At 42.7% G+C, this 19487-nt stretch overlaps 1 protein-coding gene across 1 annotated transcript; it reads right to left on the reverse strand.

The window, feature by feature from the left end:
• Positions 1-896: 896 nt before the first annotated feature.
• Positions 897-17849, reverse strand: TMPRSS3 (transmembrane serine protease 3). The gene is made up of 13 exons (XM_030476671.1): positions 17832-17849; positions 16272-16416; positions 14195-14305; positions 13208-13324; positions 12009-12132; positions 10781-10906; positions 10019-10062; positions 9136-9301; positions 7404-7573; positions 5741-5836; positions 4469-4611; positions 2839-2991; positions 897-917 (listed from the first exon to the last, which is right to left on the reverse strand). The coding sequence occupies exons 1-13, from the start codon at positions 17847-17849 to the stop codon at positions 897-899; spliced, it is 1434 nt and encodes a 477-aa protein (XP_030332531.1).
• Between the last annotated feature and the right edge of the window lie 1638 nt (positions 17850-19487).

Raw genomic sequence — 19487 nt, forward strand, 5'->3', positions numbered from 1 at the left:
GGTACAAAGAATGCAGGATCTATATTCTCCTGTCTGCAGAGAAAGAGAGGGAAAACAGGGAAGGCGACTGAGCATGAGTGCCTTGGTGAGCTGTACTACATCATGTGAGCTTGGGAGTATTCAGTGGCTATTGCACTGCATCGTGCATCATAGATACAGCAATGATTTTGACTCTCTAGCCTGTTGAAAGGCAGTAAAGAAGCTTCTCTTCCCTTTAAGACTTTCACTAATCTAAAAATTTCTCAGTAAAGTTGCAACCTGTGTGTTGCTCATTTCAGAGTTATTTACCACAATAATACACCTCAGAACTCCCTAATTTTTAGGGACTTTGTTCACAGCCACATGATAAAAGATTAGAATCCAGAGAATTTTTCTAAAAAGAGTTGAGCATACTTGCCAATTGCTTGCCAACTGCTACTTCCTGCTTGCTTAATGGCTTCAAAGAAGCTGTTGCTCCCTGTGCAACAGAGCATGGACTTTATATATGAATATTTCCAGGAAATAAGTCTTTTTGTTATCTGGTTCTTGGAAGGTAAGTACTAAAATAACAGCTAACAACCTGACCTGAAGTTGTTCTAGTCTTTTACTTATGGTTCCTGAAAAACTTTATTGTGATAGCATCCTGGGTTAGCTCTGTAGCTCTAAAGTCACACATAGAGCTTTTTCTACGTATGAAATTCGTAGCTGACAGTAAATACGCATGCCCATCATCCAGCATCCAACTGCCTCTTCCATCCAAAAGAGGCTGAATGTGCAGCAGTTTTCATTAAGTACAGTTACCAGTACCAATAAGAAATGGTACAAAGCAGTCTGTACAAAGCTTGGAGCAGGTGTCCAGAAGAGTGTGGTGGGTCCTTCTGTGGGGCTGTGGGTGTTCAGAAGCACTGCCGCTCTCCTCAGGTCTGCAATTCTTCTCTCTGGGAAGCAAAACCAGTTATACATCTATTCAAACGCTTGTGTTGCTGTCTATTGAAGTCTGAAAGGGAATGATTTTTTTTGTCCCTGCAGTACAAGGGTCATCAAAGGACCTGCAGGGCTGCTGGAGCCAGGACTACCAGAGGAAGTTTGTCAGAAAAACACACCACCACCACAAGAAAGGTGTGTTCCAATTCCTACTGCGTGCACTGTGAACCTGAGCAAATGCCATTAGCTTCCTCACCCCTTTAGTTCACTGGTTCTCAGCCTTGCACGAGCTGAGACAGGAACATAAGGCTCAGAAAGAAGTATGTTTACAGGCGATGGAGGAACATATTAGTAATAGTGGTAGATACTGCACTCGTGGGACACATGCATGCAGGGACAGAGTAGGCTTTAAAGCTTTGAAGGGTTTTATTCTGTTTCCTCTTAATTGTTCCATTGCTGGTTTCTTTTTTATTTATTTATTTGTTTTGCTGGGGTGGGAACCTTTCATGGCTATTCAGGTTTAATAGTTGAAGCATATTTCTCAGACAGTAATGCATGTAGTCACTGGTACTCCCCTTAGTGCTGTAAACTTTTTGCTTCTCCTCTAGTAGCAATGCTGCCCAAAATGAAGGCAGCAGAAATTCTGTTAACAATGTTGGAGAAACATCTTGCTAAATGACACCAACTAGAGTGGAAAGCAGTAGAAATCTTTTCTTTGCACTCACAGGAGAGAGCCTTTAGCAAAATGCTTGCATTCTCTGACAATCTGAGAGACAAAAGTGCATTATTCAGGTTTCAAAACTGGAAATGGAAGATCAGAAAATACAAATGTCTCCTCTTAGATGATGCCTTGCATCAGATGATTTGCCCTGATGGGAGAGCTGTTATAAAGCTGAGTTCCAGGAAGAAAGCTTTTAAGAGCATGGCCAAATTCCTTATCTTGCAATTTTGCATCTCTTGGGTCAAAATTGGTCTCTCTCCTAACTCCTTTGCTAAGACTTAGCTACAAGAGTTAATTTTGATTGAAGAAAGCACAGAAACTTCTGGAGAAACCAGAGGTGTTTTTATGCACTTTGCCTGACCTCCACTAGTTTCGGGACTTGCTGGAGGTCCACAAAGCCTCAGCTCTCCCATAGATCCTCTATCACATCTGAGCCATTGCAGGGTGTATGAGACATCCCTCTGGGGCTGGTAGATACAGCCCAGGGCTAGCTGCAGATCCTTTCCCTTTTGCAGGGTTACCTGTGAGCCAGACAGAAGAGCCTGGGGTCTCCAAAATGGCGCTAGATGTCTCTGCTTAGGCAACAAATCCCTGCCTGGGAGTCCTCCTGAAGCACAACAACTCTTCCTGCTCAGCTGACTTAACCTAGCATCTCTCTGGCAGCTCTGGGGGGGCGCTGATAGCAGAGAACTCGGTCTCCACAGAGTGGGCCACCCGTGGGTCGGGTGAAGATGGCTTCAGTGTCCCCCTATTTCCTTGACTCTGCTGTCCTCTCCTTCCAGCCAACACTGTCTCCCACCTGCCTCAATTCCTTTGGCCCACTCAACTTCGACTCCCTAGGCTTTTTTGTAGCAGCCTCATAGCTTTTGGGTAAAGTCCGCTAGCATCCCTTCTCTTGGCCACCATCTCCTCACTCAGCCTTCTCACACCTCTCTGCTCTGTGCCTCCAGGTCCCCTCTCCAGTCACTCACATCCATATTGACATATGCTCTTCCCTCCTCTCTACCCCTGTGCTCCCTGCATCTTGCTCAGCTCCCCCTCCCCTCCCTGCTCTGTCCTCTCTGCACGTGGACCTGCTGCCATCCCCATACACGCATTCGGGTCGCACGTGTCCATACAACACAACTCAGCTGTGACAAATATGGGCTAAACTCTGCGTGGCCCAGGAAGAGCAAAGCAGCAAGCAGAGATGGAGAGACAAGGCAAAACCAGACCTCCATCTGTTCGTGTATCCAGTCCAGGAACGAGGTGGTTCGGCTGTAGACACCTGGCTTGTTCTTTTCCGCACAGCCCACTCCAAAACTGGTGGTCCCCACCAACTTCCAGATGCTCCTATCTTCACATGCTAAAGGGCCCCCACTGTCTCCCTGGAGGACAAAGAATTAAAACAAATGTTAGTGCCTCAGAAATGGAGTGGAACATCTCTTTAGGGCATAGGGAGAGAGGCATAGTCTAGCAATTCAAAGTCTCTGGTATCTGCTCTGTTCTGGGTACTGGTAAAAGCATATGTTACAGCAGAAGTTGGAGACTTCTTAGAGATGTCATGTGTATTAGATCATACCTTTCTTTCCTCAGTCAGCAGTACAGTACAACAGAAGCAATGTTGAAGCCTGCTGTTAAACAACATTTACGTGCTGGCAAGCATGCCTGTCCTGCAGGCAGAGCACTGCTGATCTGCAGCCTCCATACCATGGTCTTGGTCACTCACAGCTGTTTCTCTCAAAAAGCTCCTAGTTGTTGAGCTTAGCTGAGCCCAGGGTTGCAACAACAAGCTTGTCCCCCACCTCTTTCCCTGCCTGTCCTGCATGAAGTCTCTCACTGTTCCTTCCCAGGCACCCTGCTAAGCAGATCCAACTCAAGGGACTCACAACCTAAGTACTGAAAACTTTCCATTTATTTTGCTGGGGCAGTTTCCTGCGCTACGAGCATCAGAGTCAGCACAACAACGGAAAACAAGGGAATTTGGAACAAGCCTCTCCCTTTGGCAAGTAGGGCTTGTTTTGTCGCTTGGTGTGCTGCCTTTGGGCAGCTCCCGTAGGCACAGTAACATGCTGGGAGGGAGTGCAAACAGGGGCATAAATGAAGATCTATGCACCTTATGTCTTTGCTTTGTCTTGTCCCATATGAAATTAGAACGGAGCAAACCTGGAAACATGAATTCCTCCCAAGCTCTCGCTCTTCATGCATGATTAGCTAGGTGAGTCCACATTGGTGTGTATGGGAATGAGATCCGGCACAAGGTGGGTACTGTCATGACTCTGACAGTGATTTTGAAGCATCACCACCCTGTGTTGTGAAGGGTGCTCTGATTCATCACCACTATGAACTCCTCTCCTCCAGAGTCATTACCAGTCTTCTGAGTTACTCAGACATCTCTCCCTTTCTTCCTTCCCCTGCCTCACTCTACTCTTTACAAAATCTCGTGTTTCTTCTTCTCTATTGATGTACACTTTGGCTGCTTTTGATCATGGGGTTTCTACACCTTGCATGCCTCCGGAGCTGCTCACAGTGCAGTGCAGTACAATTCAGTGCAGCGCAGAGGCCACAGCCAGGTCAAGGAAAGGATGGCACTACTCAGTACCACATGCAAGAAATTAAAAAATGTCTTAAGTAAATTTGGCTTCAGAAGTAGCAGATATGGTCCACAGAAGAAATATAAGAAGGGAATTGTAGCATATGAATGCATGCACGTTCACTGATCGATATTCATGGTAAACAGAGTAAATGGCATAAAACCAAATGTTTGCCCAAGAAAAGCCTGGGAGTGCCTTCTGATAACTTATCACTCATGTTTTTCCATTGCTGCTGTTAATGAGCTCAGATGCAATTTGGAAACTTCCATACCTGGCACGTGTCTACCCCTCCCTTTAGGAAACCGGCACAAAGCATTGAAGAAGTTATGATCCCTCCATAGACATCCCTGTGGTTGCAAATTGTATTAGAAATCAGAGGAACACCTGCATAATTCATGGTCTCAGATGTATCACCTGTTAAAAAAGGAAAAACCTCACAAATTAAAAACTCTCTATTGTAGAAACTAATCTCTAGTTACACACAGAAAATGTTTTAATATGTGAAGAATTGGCAAGTTAGGGTGAGAGAAATACGGTTAAAATGACACCAAACAAATAAAGGCAACTGAGTGTCTCATCAAATACAAAATCCAGTAACTAGCAACTCTGTAGAGATGTGGATTATCACAGTATATAATACAAAGCTGTACATTATGTGTTTTTACTTCAAACTAGAGAATCAATGACAGTAATGAACTTAAAAAACTTTTAAGTTCGACACTGTCTTCAATACCAGTGCCAAAATTTGTTTCAAATATATCACCTGTTCTGTTAGTCAACAAATCATCTGCAAATATCTGATTTATTTTATAAACATTTATTTTCTTCTGAGTCTAAACAGATAATCTCTATAAATGGTAGTATTTGCACAATGTCTATTGTCTATTTATAGCTGACTTTTGGGTGGTAAACCTTGCTTTCATTTTTTTCCCACCTTTCACTGTTATCAGTAGATCAGGTAACATACTGTTCTTGTTCTCTGAACAACAGGAGCACGTCAATTGAGACAAATAAAGAACGATAAAATCCAATTACCTGAGAATTCAAGCATTTTCACATGGAAGTGATTCACTATATATTATTGATTAATATGACTGTGAGTAATGGTAAGAAAAAAAAGAATTCCCTATTCACAGATCTAATTTCTACATCATCAAACCTGCCTGAAAATGCATACATGTTTTCTCCGAAAAAATGGATGGTCAACTCTTGCATTCATGCTGTGTTTTCTATGCTTGAAGTTATAAAGGACACAGCCTGTTTGACTGAGGCTGGGTACAACACTGATGCTGTCCTCATGTCATTTTCAACCTTTTCACAGAGTGTACCCATCTGTTCCTTGTGATAAGGATTTGTATAGCACTTTTGCATGTCAGGGTGAGCATAAAGTTTAGGAATATTTCTTCTCTCCCCTCCTCCTTCCCTGGATATTCCAGAAAATTTAATGTTGAACAATGTCCCAACCAAATGGGAACAATGTCCTGTATTTACTGTATGTGAGCTGTTTCATGTAGTGTAATCAACAGCAGGTCATTTAAGATACCTCCTTCCACAGTTGCTCCCCATCCTGATACCCAGCACATTTTCCCTTCTGGGAACTGTTCACCAAAATTGGGCAGACAAATTGGCTCTATGTGACCTGTTTTTTAAAAAAAGAGAGAAAATTGCTTTCAAAATTTAGCAAAAAATTGTATGGCTCAATAAAACATGAAGATTTGGCATGCAGTGAACTTGTTATGACCCACTCCTCACATAAATAACTTGGCAGCTCTGCAGGTCTTTTGTCTTATGGCCAATTCCATAGGTTTGGATCAATACCTACCTCAGGCCTAATTAGTTTCAAGTATGAAGCAACAAAAGGAAGTGTTGGCATGTCAATAAACTGAAGAATGAGCAAACAAGAAATGCACCACATATGCATCTGACGGGTAGGTCAGAGACCCCACAGCACACTGACTGGACAGAGAAATGGCTTTGGCTAACCATGGCACGACTGCAGGGTACCTCCTAACAGGTTTTGTGCAGTGGCGCATACAAAGAGCCACATGTGCACATCTCTGTGCTCTTCTGAAAGGACAACAAGATGTCTTTTTGCTTCCCACCCATCAGCTTGTGCCTTGGGGCGTGCAACGCCGTGCAAGATAATCGGTGTTTTCTGCTTGCAGGAACAAACCGCAACATGTCAAGATGATCTGGCACTGAGAAAAGGGAGGGAAGATATAAGGTATTTCTGGGTAATTTCTAGTGACTCAGCTCTGCATGGTGCAATGATCCCAGCTCTAAGTACCAAGCCCCCATTGTGGAGCCTCCAAGCCCCCTGGGCTGCCCTCAGCCCCTGCAGGGCATTGCAAGTACCTCATTCAGGTGCGGTGCTGTTGCTGTTCTTGACAGACTCCCAAACTTACTCCCAAGCAAAAGAAAACAGCACTAGCTGAGATATAAAGCAGAAAAAGTCAAGCTTAATTTTCGTTCCAAGTGGAAGTGCGGAGTATTTCAAGATAGTTGATTTAGGAATTGTCAATCTAGGTGCGTCAGAGAGAGCCAGCTCCTCTTTGCGGAGAGCTCACAGTGATCAGCAGGTATTGGCAGGTGACCATTTCAATTCATACAATATTATCACACATTATTCCAATTCACTAGCTGTGTCAGCTGTAGGTAGCATCCTGCTGAGAAAACAAAAGTAGTTTTAATTTAAAAGCATCATTATATTTGAATTGCCTTTTCTCCTCTTTGAAATTTAAGCTTGACTTTCAGCTTTGGACACTGCTGGATCTCCTCATACTCACAGAAAGGACATGACAAAAATCTCTGTGATCTCCGAGTAAAATGAGGTGGGGCATTTATTTTAGATAGGAAAAATATTTAGAAAGAATAAAGTTAATGTTTGCCTATTATTAAATGCCTTCAGTAAACCAATACCAGAATAGACTGGGAACATTTTGCAGAGGCCTGTGGCTATGGTTGGATATTGAGTACAGAGGAACTCTAGTGCGTTTTTGCCAGCGTAGTCTGAACAGGGATCACTGCCTTGCCATCATAGCAGCAAGCTGGCTACATCCACGCTGCATATCTCTCATTGCTTTTAAAGGTGGTGGGTCAGGCATAGGGCACCAACAGAAATTTCCCTGTCTGTGCTAAGAAAGACCCTTCACTTTTTTTAGCTAGAAAGTTTAAAAAGTCAAGTGAAAGCTAACAGGAAGAATTACCATTGAGAGCAAGTGGTGCTGCCAGTTTCATCAGTGCTATATCATTTCCCATTGTCTTGGGTTTATAATTTCGATGGTATATAATTTTTTCCACTGAATATGGGTGAACCTGGGTGTCTTGCTGAGTCACGAAACCAACCTGCACACTCCACAACTTCGGCAAGTACAGACTGAAACAAAGAAGTAGGAGAGAGTGAAAAACCTGCACACTCCATGACTTCGGCAAGTATGGGCTGAAACAAAAAAGTAGGAGAGAGTGAAAAACCTTCAAGAAAGCCCTCAGGTTGTCTAACTGTCTTCTGAACTTACGAACCACGTAAAACTCTACAGGCAAATAGCTATAGTCTGCTGTAATTGCTTACCTTTCTATTAATACTAGCTGTGTTTTGCATCTAATTTCAAAAAAACATAGAAGGGGTGACTAAGTAACACACTGGATCAGTGGTATGTTGTCTGTGCAGCTTTCTACACACATATGAGAGCTTTGCATTGGCCTACCTCTCTGCCTTTGTATGTGACCCCACAGCAGTCAGTGCTGCTGCCTGGCACACCTGGGCTCAGCCATCAGGCTAGCTCAGCCCCACTTGCAGCAAGGCGTGTTCAAGGGAGAGGCTTTCCTTCTGGAAGATGCTTCTGCCCCCAGTTCATGAGCAGCCAAATCGCTCAGTACATGAGCAGCTCCTCTTCTCTTGGCTTCACGCCACCACGCTAGCAGTGGGTTAGCAGCAGGCTCTAGGGATGTGGGTTGTGTTGCCAGGTCCCATCCTCATCACTCCCCATCACTCTTTGGACATACCACAACCAACTGGGTTGTGAGGGAGAGAGCTAAGGACGAAAGTCCTAAAATGCTTAATTCCCAAGTAATTAGCTTTATGGCAAGACAGGATCTAGGAGTGAGATTTGTCTGTCCTGTCTCTTGTCTTTACTGGGTATAATAACACCCCACAGGACTTGCTCAGATGCAAGCATCCATGTTGTAGGTGCCTAAAAGTGGCCAGACAAATCCCATTTTAGCTGTCTAAATGTCTTTGGTGAAAGTGGCCTGGAGTTTGTAGGAGTGAGAAGAGCTCTCTTGCACTACTAGCAACAGACAAGCCTGCAAAATCAGACAACACATTGTAAAAGAGAGGGCTATGTTTATAATTAAACGAAGGAGTCTAAATTACTGTTTAACATCTATTTACAACTCAAAGACTACTTGAACAGCATAAAAAGAAGCAGTGAGTATGGGGTAAAGGACAGTAAGCACAGTACAGCTTACTAAGTACCACTGATTGATCCTGTGGACTTGAAAAGGATTGTGTAATTTGTTTTAAAGCTCCAGAGTATTGGAGCAGCCAAGTGCAAATTCCTCCTGCGCTGTTAACTCACATTCAATATACAAAAACTGCAGATCAGGATACCTAAAGTCTAGCACTTCAATGTTGTTTTAAACTCGTTTCCCAGGAAGCCAGGAGTGCCTGTAACATCTGAAAACTGGGGCCCCTGATTTAGACCACTTCTTGGAGAGACTTTTTTTCCAATAGAGAGTTGCACTTATACAAGGAGAGAGGTGGTTTAAACGTTATGGAGCAAGCCCATGAAGTAAGCATAATCCAGCCTCTTCTGCAGTTTATTTTTAAGAAGAATGCACGGTGCATTAGTCTGCCTCGGCGGTGCTCCCCCCCCCGCCACAGACATGCTGCAGGTGGGGTCAGTGGGACACCCTGAGCAAGACAGTTTAGGGACTTACTCGTAGACACAGTGGGCAGCCGTGATGATCCAGCGCGGGGTGATGACGGACCCTCCACAGAGGTGCTGCCCGTGGAACTGTAGGCTGACCTGCCAGGGCCACTGCTGGGGGGAGGACGCATTGCCCCCGACGATCCGCGGCCTGTAGCTGGCCCGTGTCCCGCACACTGCCAGAAAGAATGGTTTGAGGTCCATGGAGGAAACACAGGCATGGTTTTTGTCACCTTCAGCCCCTCTACTCCCAGCCATCCCCATGGCCCACATCTTGAGCTGTGGCTGCTCAAGAGGTTTCTCCTCCTCCATCCAATCCCTGCAGCATCATGCTTGGCAGCCTGTATGGAGGCTGTGAAGCTCACATCTTCTCCCCTGTAGATGTAATGCTCAGCTGAGCTGTAACCCCACTGTTCTGCCCTCCTTAAATGCACAGTGTCCCAGGGCCCCAGACAAGCAGGTTGAAGCATGTCCTCTCCCCTGATGAATATCTTGCTGTTGCTTTTTTTGACTTTTCATATCCCAATGCAAAAACAAGCTGACATGGAAAGACGTGGAATGAAAGTTCAAGTATTAAGACGGAATTTCCCTTTCCCTGATGAGATGGCAAGAAGTTGGAATTACAGTACCAGTCCATGTACTCAAATCACAATCCTTACACATCTACTTTCTACTGTGATTCTCACCAAAACAGTTCTGCTACCTGATGCCCTCCCAGCTTATTCTCATTTTCTGAAACTCTTTTAAATTTTATAAAAGAAATATAATTTTTCTTTGATGTGATAAACTGATGGTATAGTATGCCCTGAGTACACAATTCCTCCCAACTCTTGGCACGCAGTGGATGAAGAAGGACAGTTTCGGATTTTATTTTCCCTTTTCCTGATTCTTACCCAAACATTTTAAGATGATCACACTGCCAGAAGTGCATTCCTCTCTAAGATGAAAAGACAGTGTAGTATTAGTTCCAATTCACAAATACTGGGTGGTTTTTCAATATCGTGTCATCTTCCTGTACAGCTAGTTGCACATAAATACAAGTAACTCATATCGAAAGAGGTACAAAGTCGTATACTCATCCAGTCTGCTTAGGGCATTTAGCTGAAACACTTAGGAGCTTAGACACCATTGGGAGCCCTGCAGACCATATGCTGTCCCACTGAAGAGTGGTTGCTCTTCTGCAAGGGGAGGCTCATCAGCAATTTTCAACATGTGATCTGTAGCCTCCTTGGATCCATAGCTTGCTTCTCAGTGAAAGGTAACTAAGAAAAACAAGCAATTGTCAGGAGGAAGAAATGGGCCATAAAGAGTTCATAAGCCCACTGGGAAATATCTAGTGATCTGTAAACTGAAACAAACTGCTTCACAATTGAAAAAAATGTATCTGATGTCTATCGATTTGCAAAAATGGGACTGTGGGACAAATAGGCTTTTCAAATAGCTCGTCTTAAAGCCTTTGCTGATTCTAACGGGCCTTGGATCAGGCTCTGAATTTGTATTCCAATAAGACTGCTACTGAACCTTGGTCTGTGATGAATAAAACTACCAACCATTTACAACTTGCCTGAAAAAAACAGGCAACAATCTCAAAATATTAATAATTCTGCTCCTATTGACTGCTCTCTGTCTGTCAGGATGAACAAGCTGAGGCATACCTGAGGTTTGTTGCATTGTGCAGGGATGTTGCTTGATCAGCCGATGACCAATCGCTGAGGGATACAAAATGTCTTTGAAACTGTTTTTCAACAGCAGTCACGGGCAGGTAACCTGAGCTCACGTAACTGCAAATAAATCATAAGCACAGCTTCCTCAGCCAGCATTTCAGCAATCTGTTTAAATAATTCAGCGGTTCTGCTAATGAAAACCCAGTGTCGCAACCACAATTATCAGATCCTGACACTTGATAAAGTAACTGTATCCTCCCCAAGAAATGTTTTTTATAACATGCACGTATTTTTGCCATAACCATATGTCAAAGTCACAACATGCCGTGAGGCATTTAACTGGCAGAGAAAGTAAGTTTTAATTCTAATATTGAAACAAAGTCTTTATTATAACTTTGATTATATAGCACATTTCCTGAAGCACTAACAAGCTCGTTGTCTCCTTTTACTTTTGCAACAGGGAGGATAAATAAGTTGTAATTTTTCTCATCTTTTTTTGTTGAACAATTGAGATGTATATCCTAAAGGCAAGAAGAATTTATTAAAAGAAGCTTTATTCTGCACATTATGACTATAATGTGCAGAAAACAGAACGACACCATTGTGAGAAATAACAGCATCATTGCAAGTCACAACTTCAAACTCTTTCTCAATTGTGTGAAAGTTAGCGAAAGACATGGTGCTTTTTCATGAATGGGATCAATCTGGTAAGAACTGCCTCGCCAGTTTCTTCTCCGTTTGTGAGGTGGATCTTAATTCCTAACAGATGTCATGAATTTTATATACAATTTTCCTATTGTAATTCCTATTTCCTATTTCCTACTTTCCTATTTCCTACTTATTCCTAATTCCTATTTCCTACTTTGCAGAGGAAGTAAAAGAAATGGAAAATGCTCATATGGTTCTTAGTGCCTCTCTGACAGGCTGTAAACTACTAGGAAGACAAGTAGGATTCAGGCACCTGCATCCCATACAGAAGATTCAAACAAACCATTTTATTTAGCCATCATCCCAGATTTATAGCAGTAATAAATGGTATATTTGCAGTGCACAAGTATTCACATCATTCCAAATCTCCTCAACCATATCATTTAAAGGTGGATTAGTAAGTCCTTTTTCTTTTAAAGCACAGACTAACACAAGGTTTCATTAGAAAGATTGAAAACCCCAGAGTTTGTTCAAAATGCCAAATAAAGTTCCTTCCATTTTGTGTTCCTACCTTGAGAAACCCAGGTGTTTGCAGGTAGTATTTCCATACTCTGCTTTCCAGTCATCAGAGCAGACCGTTCGCCAGGATCCAGAAGTGAACACTTGCAGCACTGCTTTCTTGCCACTCAACCTGACTTTGAGATTGAGGAGAAGAAAAGCCTGAGTGAGCCATGAAGAAGAACCACAGGGTACACCACAGTGTCAATGTACTGCTGTGGCATCCACATTGCTTGGCTCACTGAATTTTTACTACTTGTCTTTTTCATCACTTGGATCCTTTGACAGATTTTTTTTCCTCTTTAAGGAAGGAACCAAGATATGCTGAGCTGCAACAACCAGGAGAAAAAAGTCTATGCTCATGGCCATGGATAGGGGATGCTAGCTCTAATACAGATGGAGAAGACTGCCTTGCCATTCAGTGAGCCTAAGCAAGTCTTGCTGATTGCAGTGAGTTGGAGCTACAGATGCCTTGGCATCAAGGAAACCTACAGTCAAGGTAAGTGATGAAAGGTGGTTGGCACTTCCTGTGCTGCACAGCACTGTCAGAGAGGTGGATGCACTTACTCCCAGCCACCCCTGGGATCCTGTGGAGTTTCCTATCTGCTTCCCTCTCCTGAAATGGGGCTGGTGTGTCTGCGCTGATGAGCATATAAAGGCCAGGGAAAAGAGAGATGCGCAGGTTGGGAGCTCATGACAGAGAGAAACTCAAACATGGGGGCATACGTTTCGCATATGAAGCAGTAAACTCTGCAGTACTCAGTGCATGAAAGGCAGTGCTGATCTGTCGTGTTCCCATGTTCCTTAAGATAATTACTTTTGGCTTTTGCAATCTTCAAAACTGCCACAGTGCAGCTATGTGCCAGTGAGTACAGAGTGCTGTATATACACACCACAATGCAGTGTATATTCCCTTGCAGGCAGAGGAAATGCGAATAGTCGAGAAGCATCTAGACTTCTAATGAAGAAACATGCTCAAAATGGCAGTAGCAATATTCAACAATCATCACATTTATCTAAAGAGCAGTTTGATTTCTTATAAAGCATAAATCAATACCTCAGTGAGATTGTTTCTCTGAAGTGGTGATTTAGATAGTCCATCAGTCTCTATCTTTCTTGTCTCACCCAAACTCTTTACAACATGCATTTCTCTATAATGGGCCAGATGCTACAGGAAGAGGTAGGAGGGATTTATGATCAAATATAAGTTACCACATCTGTACTCATCCTCCCCTTCTTTACAGTTGAAGACACCATTGCACCTGGCTGATTTCTGGATACACTTAAAGGATGATCTGCAGCGAAACTTCCCAATGCACTTGTATTGGACTAACAAGAATGAAAGAAAACAAGGTGATGAAAATACATTTTGATATTAATTTAACACTTCTGAATTCCATTATCTGGCCAGATTTCTGTCTTGCTAATGAAAAGACAACTCTGTACTCTAGGAACTTTTGAAATACAACCTGGAGGTGGCTACATGGTGCTGTTAAATTCATCCATTAATGATGACTTGTAGGATGAGCCAGCCTTGCTATCTCTGCTGACTGCTTCCCAGCTCTCTCTACCCAGTTTACATTTCACTCCAGGGCAAGTTTCTGCCTGGTGCCTCAACCTCTCAGCAGCAAAGCAATGAGATCCTTGCAAAATACAGCCAGTGCACTTCCTTTCTGAGGAGATGCCTCAGCCTTCCACAAGCTTATGGTGTGAAGGCACTGCTCTAGCATCAATGTATTTAGCACCTAGATGTGAGTAGGTCATGCTTTCCAGCTGCAACTAAACTCATTCTGCATTTTCTTTTCCTTTGCAAAAGTTGTTTGTGAAAGGGTAAAGTTTTTTAATTCCTTGAAAAGAAACGTAGAGATGTGAATTACAGGATGAGAACATGGTGTGTGCTACCTGAAGCCTCCCCTATAGCTTACTACCCAAAAGGAATTAATGAAGTTTTCCTAGAGAAACGTTTCCTGGAACTGCAGGTACCCCTGTGTTGTAAATATTACACCAATCCTCTCATGAGTGCCAGATCTATTTTATCCCTACATGTAAATAAAATTTAAAGCCATCACACCGACAAGATTTTTACTTCAGCAAACAAGCCACAGTAGCAGTTTAATTCCATTCTAAGTAAAAGGCTCATGAAAAATTAAGCATTTGAAAGGTTAAGCGAGAACTTAATGAATAACTAATTGTACTCACCACCCAGGCCAATGGCAACTGCTAGGATTACTGCAAGGAATAAACCACAGATATATGGAAAGTATTTCAGGGACATAAAAACATGGCACATCGAAGGTGGTTCGATATCTCCTAGAAACCAAACAGAGAGAACATCTTCTGTGAAGTTAAACCAGATTGAGTTTACAACGAAAAGGTTGAGTTTGCAATGAAAAAGATTTATCTAACATTAAACTAGATGGCAGTAGTAACTCCTTCATATACTTCATGAGTTGACCTGACCCAGAGTGGTTCAGATCCCCCAGCTCAGGGGCTGAGAGGCTCCAAGTGTTTTGGGGCTGGCTGGTGCTCTCAGACACCTCGATAGCAGTGCCTTAAGAGGGGTTTGAATCATGCCCTTACAGAGCACTTGGCCTGTTCTAAATGCCATCAAGAGTATGAGCTCTAAATTTTAATTTTCATTTGCTACATGACACTGAAAAATGAAATTCAGAACTGTTTGTGAAAACAAGCCTGTGTGGAGGGTACAGGTATACTCTCTGAAGACTTCAGAAAGCTCAAGTGGACTAATATATTATTTCAGTGGAAGCAGCAAAGACTAGTTTGAATCTCCTCCTTATGACTGTTCCTGTCTGTGACGCCTCCTGACTCTTGCTGGTACCAAGCCTGTGGTCCCAGTGCTCCCTCCAGCTATAGCCTCAGCTGGATGTTTCTCTGAGCACTGGGGCAACTGAGTGTCCAGGACAATGGAAATCCTGGGATGAGGATGGAGTCCACATAGTTCTGCCTTGTGCACTGGGGAGCAAAGTCCCATGCACAATACCTTCCTCCAGAGTTGCAGTAGCAGAGGCAGGGAAACTAGTAAGATGAGCTTACAGATTCAAACAGGATCAAGGAAAAAAAGAAAAAGACAGGACTAACTAGTAAATAGGTGTTCAAGACAAAAAGGAGGAAAGTCACTAGTCCTTTTGGTCTTTGAAGCAAGGTTAACTAAAAATGTTAGAAAGCTAAATTTGCAAAAAATGGGACCCCCAAACTAGTCTTGAAAAATATGGGAAAAAGTGATCTGTTTGAAGTTTTGCTATAAAGACAAGGAGAGAACTGAGCAATTGCTCAAGGCTGAGTTTTGGGGTTTCAAGGAAAAATGATGCATCTAAAGTTAAAATATATAGAAGTAATAATTGCTGAATACATTTGATGATCTGGACCAGCCATGCTCACCAACCACCTTCATAGCTGACCTCAGCTTAGTGGTATTGTCAATCTGGAAGACAACAGATTCCACTGAAAATAATGAACGGTTCACTTGTATCAAATGTATTCTGATATACAAAGGGCAAACTATGGGAAAATAGCATACACAGCTCATCACAGGTACACACAGGAACTGGCAGAACCTTGTCTTCAGTTTTAATTCATACAGCTCATCACCCCCTCATTCTTAAAGCTTTCATTTTGAGATTGGCAGACATTAAAATCAGTCAAGGATGAGGTGTGTCTCCCACTGCTTATAGATTCACAAGAAAATCCCAGCCTACACAAACTCTCTCAGCAGCAGCTGAGTAAGTGGTTTTGGCAATGGAGTTGGTGTCTGGTATGCCAGGATCTTAGACAGCTATAGTAGCTAATGAACTAGAAAATTAAATTGCTCTATCTTCATCCTTGATGCTCACCCTGCCTCTGTTGAGGTTAATGGTTATTTTTGCCATGAATCCTACGGGAAGTAGCAAACATGCGTGCTATTCCTCCAAGGCTATTGTACTGTATATTCAGGTTTTTTAATGGACCAATTTCCAGGTTGGTAAAATTTCAAATAAGCTATTCCAAAATGTGTCCGAAAAGTGTGGGCAAATATTTGCTATGTGGTTGAAGTGTGTTAATACCCTGGCTGCGAAAAATGCTTGTGTACACAAACTGACACAAGATGTCATCACCTGTTAATACGCTGGCAAACCTCACGGCTGGAGAGTGATGTTGTGTTTCTTCTTCCTCTAAGCAATTGCTTTCACTAACTTAGTGGGCAAGCATAGTTCTGCAAGGCTAAAACCTACATTAGGCATTAAATTACAAAGGTCAAAAAGCTGCGCAGTATCCCTACCAGATCCATCTGCAGTAGGGTCCACTTTTGCTTGTGGTATGCAGAAAAATCTTTTGAAGGAAAACTGTATTTCTGGGACTGGTGGTTCATCTTCTGTAATAGAGATGATTTCAAGACTTCCAGTAGTGGGATTTGTCTCTTGTGCCTGACTCAACTGGATAAAAAAAAACAACCAACCAAACAAGATAATCACCTTGTAACATGTTATCATAGAATCTTAGAATGGTTTGGGTTGGAAGAGACCTTCAAAGGTCACCTAGTCCAACCCCCCTGCAATGAACAGGGACATCTTTACCCAGAACCACAACCAGCCTGGCCTTGAATGTCTCCAGGAATGGGGCATCTATCACCTCTCTGGGCAGCCTGTGCCAGTGTTTCACCAGCCTCATTGTAAAAGATTTCTTCCTTATGTCTAGTCTAAATACACCCTTTTTTAACTTAAAACCATTACACCTTGTCCTATTGCGACAGGCCCTACTAAAAATTTTGTCCCCATCTTTCTTATAAGCCCCTTTAGGTACCAGAAGTCTGCTGTAAGATGTCCCCGGAGCCTTCTCTTCTCCAGGCTGAACAACTCAAACTCTCTCAGCCTGTCTTCATAGAAGAGGTGCTCCAGCCCCCTGATCATCTTTGTGGTTCTCTTCTGGACCCACTTCAACAGGTTTATGTCTTTCCTGTACTGAGGACTCCAGAGCTGGACACAGAACAGTAAGTTGTGTACTTAATGTTCATGAGAGGAGCTCTTACAACTAATTCAACAGCAAACTGCTGAAGGTAATTTTTGTTAAAATATGTCCAAGCACTGTAGTTACTTTTAATAACTGGGAGTGTGAATCTATCCCCTTCTCTTTACTGTCAATAGCAAACCAGAGAGACTAAAAAGCATGTAACAGTTGCACATCACCTGACAGAATCTTCATGCAGGGGCCCACTTAATTTTACTCCAGAAAACCTTTGATCACTTTCCACACAGTGAAAAACAATTAAACCAGGCTATGCTAGAATTCAGGGTAAATAGATTTGCAATGCTAATTTCTGACTCTGGTTATGCACGCTGTCACTGGCAAAAGAAATCAGATTTTTGAACTCACAATGATGTGAAATAGGTCCAGGTTTATTAAAGACAGCGGAGGTGATAAGCTGTAAAAAAAGCACTTTTGCAGAGCCAGTCCCAGAAGATGCTCACAATGCCACATTTTAGGCAAAGAATACATATTTTGTCTGCAGCACTGTATCTTTAAGTCACCTGGAATATCTTATCACCTTCCAGCAAACAAGTGCAAGAAGGTTTCTACTCTTTCATTTGGTGAAATTCCATCTACATTTCAATGAACATAAATTAAACTTTATATAGAGTTTGCTGGCTTTAAGGCACAGAAAAGGACAGCTTGCTGTGCATGATTTTTAAACATATATATATATTAAAAAAAGCCTGGTAACTGGTGCATAGGTTGTCCATTAGGAAACTAAACAGCATTGTGAAGTATATACTACATAAAAGATAGACACTGATGTGTTGTTTATTTAGACGATATCATATGCTCCCAAAGCTTCACTCACCTCTTCCTGAGAAGTCATAGTTAAAAGCAAAACTGTTTTCTTTCTTCATTATCAAAAGAAACCAAAAAGAAATTCTGAGTTTGCTAAGCCAGTCTGCTCTGGAAAGGTTTTCACTGAGTCTCCGTGGCTGCCCGTTCAGTCATCTGTTGCATATGGCATTATGGCAGCAGCCTGTGTAATTCAACCTGGTGACGGGTATCGGGTAGCCCTGGATGGCATGGCTACGGAAAGAAGAAGATAAAAATTCAGCATGCTTTTTAATTAGCCTAAGAACATCAGGTAATATTGTAGTATTTGCAAACCTTTCTGTAACCCCTCAGCAAAGCACCACCACAGCTGATGAGTACATGCTCATCTTTTATCAAGACTTGTGCAGCTGAGGAGTCTGCTGATAGCTGTGGGTGGCAGAGGGCAGAAGCTCCAGGTGCTTTATCTCTTCAGCACACAAGGCCAGAGCAGTTGTATTGTCCATTACTTGTGTTTATTGTTAGTTTGAGGGTTTTTTTCCCTTTCCCCTTGTAGTTTTATATGCTCTCTCCTTGTAATTTCCCTTATCATTATTAGTTGTAGTAGTATAAGTGTTATATCGTACTGTAGTTATTAAACTGTTCTGATCTCAACTCATTGGTTTTACATTCTTTCGATTCTCCTCTCCATCCTGCCTGGGGTGGGTAAGCAAACGGCTGCATGGCATTTAGTTACCAGCTGGGTTTAAACCATGACAGTCCTGGATAACTTATACTATAGTATAATATATATATTTAAATATTTAAATATTGCAAAATATTTTGGAAGCACCTTGCAAGCAGTATCTCATGTTTCTGAAGTATCAACTCATTTGTACTGTGGGATTTAGAAAATGAAAATATATGTTCATCTTCATGAAATGCTCAAGATTAGTAATAATTTGGCTTGGGTTTTGTTTGTTTTTTTACTAAGAAGGCAGATTGATGACAGAAGGGAGGGTGGAAGGAAGAAGGAGGAAGACACATGAAGCAAAAGGCCATGATAATATAAGTGAAATAAGGCTCCTGAGAGGTCAGGGAAGAAATGAAGGTTTTGATGACAAAACACAGTTGTGATGAGAAAAGCTCTTCAGTCCCTTTGCTGTGCACAGTGGAAACTGGCACTTCCAAAGGAAAGGACGCCACATCATGATCCTGTTAACTGCTCACATCCAGGCCACGACATTAGGAGTTCATCATCTCTTATGCCACTCTTTCAGCAGCCTTCCCTGGAAATGGGAAACACAGGGGGACATAGGAAAAAATATAAAAAAGAAAGCAGACAAGGATGGATAAAGAAACCTGTATTTCATTAGTTGTTCACAGTGCTCTGATGCTCTCCCCACGGGGCTTCAGAGACAAACAGTTGGAGAAGCAGCCCAAACTGGCCAGGTGCCCCAAGGGAAACTTCAAACAAGAAGGAGAATTGAAGGCTCATTTCAGGAGACCAGAAGCTCAGGTGACCCTTTCAGTCCTGTCCTCCCCAGGGAGCTGTGGTACCTCCAGTGAGGACAGCCCAGGCCAGAGAAAACTGTCTCCAACCATTTCAGCTGCTCTGGCCATGCTGGAAACACTGCGGGCCAGCCAGTACAGGTCTGCAAAGGCTCCTGTGGTGGACCTGGCACCACCAGAAAGGGCAAGTTTCACCCTG

This window comes from Strigops habroptila, chromosome 2 (assembly GCF_004027225.2).
Source record: "Strigops habroptila isolate Jane chromosome 2, bStrHab1.2.pri, whole genome shotgun sequence".
Taxonomy (NCBI): Eukaryota; Metazoa; Chordata; class Aves; order Psittaciformes; family Psittacidae; genus Strigops; species Strigops habroptila.

Bases quoted from the DNA above. Each gene is read 5' to 3' on its own strand.
- TMPRSS3 (XM_030476671.1), bottom strand. The intron at 10,063-10,780 runs GTATGCCTCAGC...TTTTCATCTTAG, and splicing joins CACAATGCAACAAACCTCAG to AGAGGAATGCACTTCTGGCA. The intron at 7,574-9,135 runs GTAAGTCCCTAA...TCTTTGTTTCAG, and splicing joins GCTGCCCACTGTGTCTACGA to TCTGTACTTGCCGAAGTTGT.